At 25.8% G+C, this 8,921-nt stretch overlaps 1 protein-coding gene and 1 long non-coding RNA gene across 2 annotated transcripts; both read left to right on the plus strand.

The window, feature by feature from the left end:
* Window positions 1–3,416: 3,416 nt before the first annotated feature.
* LOC135929512 (uncharacterized) lies at window positions 3,417–4,736 on the plus strand. The gene is made up of 5 exons (XM_065466128.1): window positions 3,417–3,760; window positions 3,803–4,092; window positions 4,136–4,286; window positions 4,329–4,627; window positions 4,672–4,736. The coding sequence occupies exons 1-5, from the start codon at window positions 3,486–3,488 to the stop codon at window positions 4,734–4,736; spliced, it is 1,080 nt and encodes a 359-aa protein (XP_065322200.1). The 5' UTR covers window positions 3,417–3,485.
* Window positions 4,737–5,810: 1,074 nt separating this feature from the next.
* Window positions 5,811–6,810, plus strand: LOC135929011 (uncharacterized). Its single transcript, XR_010572459.1, has 3 exons — window positions 5,811–5,892; window positions 5,942–6,007; window positions 6,678–6,810. It is a non-coding gene; the product is annotated as an uncharacterized LOC135929011 (long non-coding RNA).
* Window positions 6,811–8,921: the final 2,111 nt, after the last annotated feature.

Genomic DNA, 8,921 nt, shown 5'->3' on the forward strand with positions numbered 1-8,921 from the left:
ATCAGTTGAGTTGGTTTTCGTTGTATCCTCAGATGACGAAGGTAATGGTATTATTTATAATATCTTTTAATTAAATCTTGCAATTAGAAAGACCAGACATACCATTACCATTCCATGGGAAAACCAATGATGAGTTAGCTACAAAATCATCAAATGATGGTAAATTATTTATAATTTCTAATATTTTTTAATTAAAAATAGAAACATTATGTGTTACAAAAGCATGTGAGCTATCAGTTGATTTAGCTGGAAAATCATCAAATGATGGTATAGTATTTATTTTAATTCCATTTTTTTATTTGTAAATTATACTATTTTCATTTTGAGTTATTAAAATTTTGCAATGTACGATATTTAAAAGTTAGTCATTTTTTTGTGTTATTCAAAAGGTAGTACATTATAAGCCAAGCAGAGTTGAGAAGTATTGAAAACAACAATAAGAATAAAGATATATTGTATTTGTAAATAATTTCTGGCATAGTTAAATTAGAATATTAAATAACAATAAAGATATTTTGTAAATATTTTCTGGCTTGGCATAGTTAAATTAGATATTTATAAATTTAATTATTAAATGTATATTTTTAAATTTAAACTATTTAGATAGTTTGTTTTGTTTGTAAATTTTAAGTTTTTATAATTTTTAAATATGGATATCCGTAAATTTTTTTGTCAACAACAAAAAGAAAAAGGTATATATTAATTTATTTATAAAATTTAAGTTATGTAATTTGAATTAGAAATATATATAGATGTTGCTAGTGAAAATCAGCCATCAGTTGAGTTCGAAGGTAATGGTATCAGCCTCTACATGAGCGGGGGGGGGGGGGGTAGAAATAATTTGCATCCAAATATCCTAAAAGGGGGTAGGGGGTAGGCATCAGTTGGGGGGTAGAGTAAAAATATTTAGAATGTTATCTACTGCATTTTTGAATTATATGTGAATAAAGTTTGCTTTAATTATTTATAATATAATAATAGACCTATTATAATAGAGATAGATTACTAAACATCAACGTTACAATCATAATATATTTGTTCATTCATTAAAATAGTAGATCAGCTGGACTCGCCATTTTGTCAACATTTAGGATAATTATTTTCATATTTACAAATTTCTTGAAATTAAAACAACAAAAATATATAATACAATTTTATGATCCAAATTGATGTTATTTGAAAATATGTTATTTTAAAAAGATTTTTCAATATTTGAAGATATTTGCTATCCATATTTTCCTAAAAAGTATATTAATAATTTATGAATTATAATTGCCTTTTCTTCTTTTATGGAATCTATAAATAATAATAAAAATCTTTTCATAGGTCGATTTTAATCATATTACACCATTTTTAAAACATCTATTTTATTATTAATATATTATTACATCATTAAATTATAGATATTTTTATTAAATCATCTTTTTAAAATGGATATAAATTTTTTAAATGCCAAGCAATAAGATAAATTACAAGGTAAAATGCTTGCATACAGGCTGCAACTCCAATAAGATTAGAAAAGACAAAATTAATTTACATTACAAAACAAGACATCCTAATAGTGATGTAAAGTTTGAGGTAATAGCAATTAAAAAAGATAAGGTTTGGAACAAACTTGGTCCAAATGCAAATAATCTTAAAATAACTAATGGAATCAATACTCAATTTAAAAAAAATAAATCAATTGCAACATATTTTCAAAAGGAACTATTTTTTTATTTTTATACATGCTTTTTATATCATATTTAAGTGATCAATATATAATTTTAAACACTTTTAAGGAAATTGACTCTCCATTAGATACTCTTAAGATAAATCTACCACAACCATTACATAATATTATCACACTAAATCAAGATGAAGAAGTTTTTTTAAGTATTTATACTATAATTTATTCATTTGATCTAAAGAAAACTTATAATATGGAGACTGCATTCATTTTTAAGGACAAAGTAGTAATTATTTCAAAATATTATAAATGACCATTTTTTATATTTAAAATTAATAGCAATCTCATTTAGATGCCCCCTATCCAGAAATTATTCCATTCTTAGATGATGAAACATGGGTATTATAATTTTTTAAAAAAAAAAATTTTTAAAGAATCTGACAGCATTTACAATTTAATAAATTAATATTCTCTTTTCAAAATATAGAAAATTGAAAATATGCCTAGAAGTTCTAATTTAGACAACCCAGAAAAAATATCTTAAATTTATCAACAATTAAAGAAGTTTATAATTTAAATATTATTTAATAATGTCTTTAAAGGGTAAAAATGATGATATTGATATGCAAACATTAGAATCAATTTATATAGATAAAGTAATAACCTTAAGCTATCTATACATTTTAAATTATACAGTTACCAAACAAAGCTAAAATAACTCCTTTATCATATGAAGATAATGAAGAAAATATTATTTCTTTATATAAGGAAAAGAATCCTAATGATCCCTTTCATTTTTTTAGATTTAGAATGACAAAAAATATGATTGATTTTATAATTCAATTTGGTCCACTACAACCAAGTTCCAATGAATTTATTTATCCAAAAACTCATAACAGGTTGGTTTAATAAATTATTGCTGCAATATTACTTATATATTATTAATTATTCAAGAATTATGTATATATTCATATATTGCTTTTAATGTAGGAGCATGAAAGATGCCTATTATAAAAAAATAAATTATGACAAATCATTTTCTTAAAGAAAATGGCTATCATATAGCTCTATTTTGGATAAAGTATTCTGTATCTTCTGTATTGTGTTTGGAAGTCATCAAGCAAGCATGCAATGGACTCATAAAGGTGCAGATAGCTGGAATAATTTAGTCCGGGATATGGAGAGACATGAAACATCCCCTGTTCATGCAGATTGTGAATATGCACATATGGCATGGATTTCTCGGGGGCGTATTGATTACCACATTTTATTCAACCGAGAGGAAATTATAACCCAAAATCGTTATATTATCCAAAATATAATTGATGCTATTGTGTATTTAATACGGGGCAATATTGCTTTTTTGGGAAGCAATTCTCATGATGGTAATTTTTCAAGACTTATAACTTTGATCTCAAAGAATGTTCCAGTATTAAGAGCATATCTAGAGAAAAATAGTAGTTCACGAGGAAAAAGTGGTAATAAAATATTAAGGCCACAAATAAACTTCATATCCTATGGCCATGTTAAAAAATTGGCTTAGATAATAAAAATAAAAATATTGAATGAAATAATTAAACAAATTATGTCAAATTGTGCCTTTAGCTTAATATTAGATGGTACATATGATATTTCAAAAAAGGAATGTGTTGCCTTAATTATAAGGTATATACAAGAATATCCACACCCACACCCAGTAGAAAGAATCATTAATATTTTTACAACTTCTGACACAACAAGAGAAAATATTAAAAATAATGTTCTAACTAAATTAAAGGCATTACATCTTCCACTAGAATACCTGATTGGGCAAAGTATGGATGGTGCTAGTAATATGAGAGGTGTTAATAAGGGAGTACGGGCTTTAATATTTAAAGAAGCTCCTAAAGCTATTTATGTCTGGTGCCATGCTCATAGGCTTAATTTAATTGTTATTCGTATATGTGGATATGGGAATGAAATTAAAAAAACTATGGGAATTTTAGATGAATTATATAATTTTATGAATGGAGTTAAACGCCAGGGTGTTTTTACCAAATTTCAAATGCAAAAAACCAAAAAATCTCTCAAAAGAATAAAAAACACAACAAGGTAAATAAATATAATTTTTTTAAGAATTTTATTTATTTTCAGAAATTGGGCATCATCTTTCAAAGCATTACAAATTTTTTTAGATGTTTATGAATATATAATAGCCTCCTTGACAGAGTTAAGCAATTCTGATGACGCAATCACATTTTCAATTTCTGAGGGATTGCTATCTAGAATAAAACGATATGATTTTATTTTAGGATTATTTATTTTAAGAATAATCTTAAAATGTACACATGAAACTTGCATTGAAATGCAGGCAATTGGAAATGATTTAGCAATGATGATTAAATTGATCCAACATACAAAAAATAAATTCCAAAGATTAAGGGGTAAATTATTATTCATGTATTTTAATTACATTTTCTAATTAAGCAAATGGTGATAATACATTAACATCATTACATACCGATGTTAAATCATTTATGGATAAGAATAATGTTACAACCGATATTTATAATATTAAGTCAATATTTAAATTGGATCAAAAAGAGTTTGATAATTATATTGAACAACAAAAAGAAAAGTTTATGAAAAGTATATTTTAAAATAATATATATTTTTTTAGATATAAAAATGAAAATTTTTACCCAGTGATTAATATGATCATTGAACAATTAAATGAAAGATTTAATTATGAATCATTAAACTTTTTAAATCAGATTTCTATTTTTACTCCTGAGGGATTAGCAGATAATGAGAATATAATTTCCCAGATATCTGAAATTGTGTGTTTATATAATTTTGATGCACAGAAAATTATAGATGAATTTTCCAATTTTATACCATTATACTTAGATTCCTTATCAATCATTTATAGTAAAGATTTAATCAATATTAGAAAAAATGATACCTTATATGATGAAAGTTATTAATTTTATTAACAACTTAATTTTATAATATGTTTACAGGTGAAAACATTATAAATGATAGTAAAATGACCGAGGCTGAAATATTCATTTATTCTACCATATAGATTATTAATTAAATCAAGTTCTTTTCCTTATCTTAAAATTTTATATAAATATCTTATAACCCTCCCCACCACCTCATGCTCTGCTGAAAGAGCTATGAGTAAAGTCAAAATTGTTAAAACACGTATTCGAAATAAAATCTCTGATTCTTTTTTAAAAAATTTATTATTAATATCAAGTGAAATTGATATATATGATACATTTAAAACAGTTAAAACAGAAGATATTATTACAGATTTCGCGTTAACTTCTAAAAGACTATCTAATCTTTTAATTGGATAATCCTTTTTTTTTAATATTAAACAGCAATAAATTTAGACATTTGGCATTATAATTCCCTTTTTTCAATATTTGAATAAATTTGGATTACTAATCCCTTATTAGTTAGTCATTTTTAATTAGTCTTTTTCTGCACATATATTTATATTCCTTGTGTTATATCTTTAACATTAAAAAAAATGATTATGTAGCTCCTCACATTTTTTTACTTTTGTACCCAAATTAATTTCGTTTTTCCAATTAGATGGAAGTGAGGAATACCTAGCGTAGCTCTGTTGTTTACTCAACGTTTAGAGGGCATATGCGCTATATTTCACGTATCACGTAATTATAATATCCATTTTTTTAAATATTAAATAGCAATAAATTTAGACATTTTGCATTATAATTCCCTTTTTTATTTGAATAAATTTGGATTACTAGTATTAGTTAGTTATTTATAATTAGTCTTTTTCTGCACACATATTTATATTCTTTATGTTATATATATTTTTAACATTAAAAAAATTATAAATAAAATAAAATTATTATGTGGAAATTAAAATATATAATTTTTTAAATTTCGATAATTTTTATACCAATAAATATTCTTCCTGTAATTTATATATCATTATTTCATAAGATATTCAGACTTATATTTATAAGATTATAATTTATTCTATCGTAATAATGCCGCCGAAGGTGGCAAATTTTTTTAGGGGGGTAGGCTGAGGTTTTTGAGGGGGGTTTGCATCGAGTGAAAATCCTGTCATGTAGACGCTGAATGGTTATCAATATCTTTTATTTAAATCTTGCAATTAGAAATACCAGACATACCATTACCACTCCATCTCCATGGGAAAACCAATGATGAGTTAGCTACAAAATCATCAAATGATGGTATATATTCTAAATTATTTATAATTTCTAATATTTTAATTAAAAATAGAAACATTATGTGTTACAAAAGCATGTGAGCTATCAGTTGATTTGGCTGGAAAATCATCAAATGATGGTATAGTATTTATTTTAATTCCATTTTTTTTATTTGTAAATTATACTATTTTCATTTTGAGTTATTAAAATTTTGCAATGTACGATATTTAGTTATAATTTTAAAGTTAGTCATTTTTTTGTGTTATTTTGCAAAAGGTAGTACATTATAAGTCAAACAGAGTTGAGCAGTATTGAAAACTTGTATCTACAATACAAACAGAGTTGGGCAGGCCCTCCAGAAAAATAATCTAGATACAGATTTGTTGTGAAAAAATGAATCTTAGATATAGATAATTTATCATTACCAATTAAACTAGAATAGTTTATAAAATACAGTTTTTATTATTTATTTGTGAAGAACATAATTATTTTCTTAAAATCTTTTGTATATACAATCTTGGGCAGCTTATAATATTTAGGAACTTATTTTCATAATTTAAATATTACTACCTTCTTCACTTCCATGAGTGTAAATCATCCTACAAATATAAAAATATTAATTAAAATTGGTAATGATATTCTATAGTAATTTCCTTCTACTTGTATCTGTCTTTAAATTTTTATTAAGAAACTTTGATATCTATCTGAGATACATTTTTTATAATCCAGATTTTTTTCTTGTGCTGCTCAGCTCTTAACATTGAAATTCATATTGAAATATATCATTTAAAATCTAAAAAAAAATATAGAAACACCACACCGTTCTCAAAAAGATGTTTCACTTTACTTAAATTTTCATTTTAAAAATGATAATAAAAAATTGTTAGCTGTTGAAAATATTTGGATACCTGACAAATGTTATAAATTTCCATTACCCTTGGCAAAAGAAATTTAACCTTTCAAGCATCCTGGCTTAACAAATATAAGTGGCTTGCTTACTCAGCCGATGAAAAGGGCGCATTGCGTCATATTTTCCCCAAGATATGCTGGGTTACAAAAACTCAAAACATTGGTAAGTCAGGTGTACACAAGATGGAAAGATGCGCTCGAAAATTTTAATTATCATCAAAAAAATAAATATCATCTTAATTCCTGTGAGATAATGGATTCTTTAAAAGAAATCTCAATGAATCAAAAGATATCAATATCCAATGTATTGAATAAAAAAAAATTTGATATTGTTACAAAAAATCGATCAAGAATAATTATAATTATTGATGCTATCATTTGGTTAGGGAGGCAGTCTTGGCGTTAAGAGCTCATAGGATATCTCCTGGCCCCCTAACACTTACATCCCCTTCTCACAATGAAGGAAATTTCAAGGAATTATTGAAATTTTTATGTAATAATAATGACAACTACCTAAAGCTTTTTGAAAGCTCCTCTAAAAATGCTACTTACCTAAGTCCCACTATTCAAAATGAAATAATATCAATATGCAATCAGTTTATATTAAAGGAAGTTTCTTCAAAAGTCAAAGCATCACCATTTTTTAGTGTTTTGGCGGATGAAACTTCCGATATTGGTAATATTGAACAACTATCCATTGCAATAAGGTTTATTGATATAGAATCAGGTAATTATAAAATGAAGGATCTATTTGTTCAATTTATTGAATTACCTGACACTAAGTCAGAAACGATTGCTAATCAAATTATTAAATCACTTCAAAACCTGGATTTAAATTTAAATCTACTGATAGGCCAAGGGTACGATGGAGCTCCCTCGATGAGTGGCCATGTTAAAGGGGTCCAGTCAAGAATTAGAGAGCTTTATAGCACAGCTCTTTATGTTCACTGCAGTTCACATTGCCTGAATTTGATGATAACTGAGGCATGTGAAATTAGAGACATCCGGAACAGTTTACGTAAAAAGATTTTGATTTAATTGAAATTTATTAGATTTTATTATGTATTATAGATATCTTTATATAATTTTTATATATTTTGCAAAATTTAGAAGCAATATCGTCGGTTTGTGACTTCTTTACCCCACCCAAGAAGAGGGAGATTTTTACCCAAACGTTCGATGAAATTGATTCAAAAAATTAAAAAGATTTTGTCCCACAAGATTCATTGAAAGACAACAATCGGTGAAGGTTTTCATCGAGTTATATGAGGTTATTTTTGCGGCACTGGAATCATACATATTACGCAAAGAAAAAGATTCCGCAGATGCGGAAAATCTTTTACAGGCTATTACGAAGCCTCAATTTTTAATTTCAATTCAATGTGTTTATTTTTTATTTAATTATACATATGATTTTAGCAAAATGTTACAAAAAATTGATTTGGATTTAAGGGAGGTTATGAATAGGGCAAAGGATATTGTTGAAATATTAACAAATATCAGAGATAATGTGGATGAAAAATTTCACGAAATATATGAGAAAGTAAAGGAGATCGCTAATATGTTTGGGATTGAAATTTTTAAACCTAGAGTAGTTTCTAGACAATCCAATCGCTCAAATATTGATGCATCTACGATTGAGGATTTTTATAAAATTAACATTTTTATTCCACTTATTGATACATTTTTATTTCAATTAAAGGAAAGATTTATAAGTCACAATTTTATTTTAAAAAGCTTTTATTTTCTTTTGCCGGTTGAGTCTGAATTGTTGATTACACTTGAAACGCGAGAGGATATTAAGAACATCTCAGAGTTTTATTCTGATGATTTATTAGGGTCGTATGATAAGTTACTTTGTGATGTCGAATTTTGGTATAAAAATCTTGGTAGAATAGAGTACTCTTTGAGACGAAAAAATGCTTTGCAGGCCCTTTCCATGTGTAATTGCACTTTAGATTCCCTGCCCAATATCAAAACATTGTTTTTTATTTTAGCTACTTTACCGATTAGTACCTGCACTAATGAAAGGTCTTTTTCAACTTTGAAAAGGTTAAAAACCTATTTAAGAAATAGCACCGGTGAAAACCGTTTAAATGGATTATCCCTATTAAATATTTATAAGGAGATTATTCTAGATAAAA

Source organism: Gordionus sp. m RMFG-2023, chromosome 1, assembly GCF_954871325.1.
Source record: "Gordionus sp. m RMFG-2023 chromosome 1, tfGorSpeb1-WG-v2, whole genome shotgun sequence".
In the NCBI taxonomy this organism is placed as follows: Eukaryota; Metazoa; Nematomorpha; class Gordioida; order Chordodea; family Parachordodidae; genus Gordionus; species Gordionus sp. m RMFG-2023.

Bases quoted from the DNA above. Each gene is read 5' to 3' on its own strand.
- LOC135929512 (XM_065466128.1), top strand. From the start codon at position 3,486: ATGGATGGTGCTAGTAATATGAGAGGTGTTAATAAGGGAGTACGGGCT. The intron at 4,287-4,328 runs GTTTATGAAAAG...ATATTTTTTTAG, and splicing joins ATTGAACAACAAAAAGAAAA to ATATAAAAATGAAAATTTTT. The intron at 4,628-4,671 runs GTTATTAATTTT...ATATGTTTACAG, and splicing joins TGATACCTTATATGATGAAA to GTGAAAACATTATAAATGAT.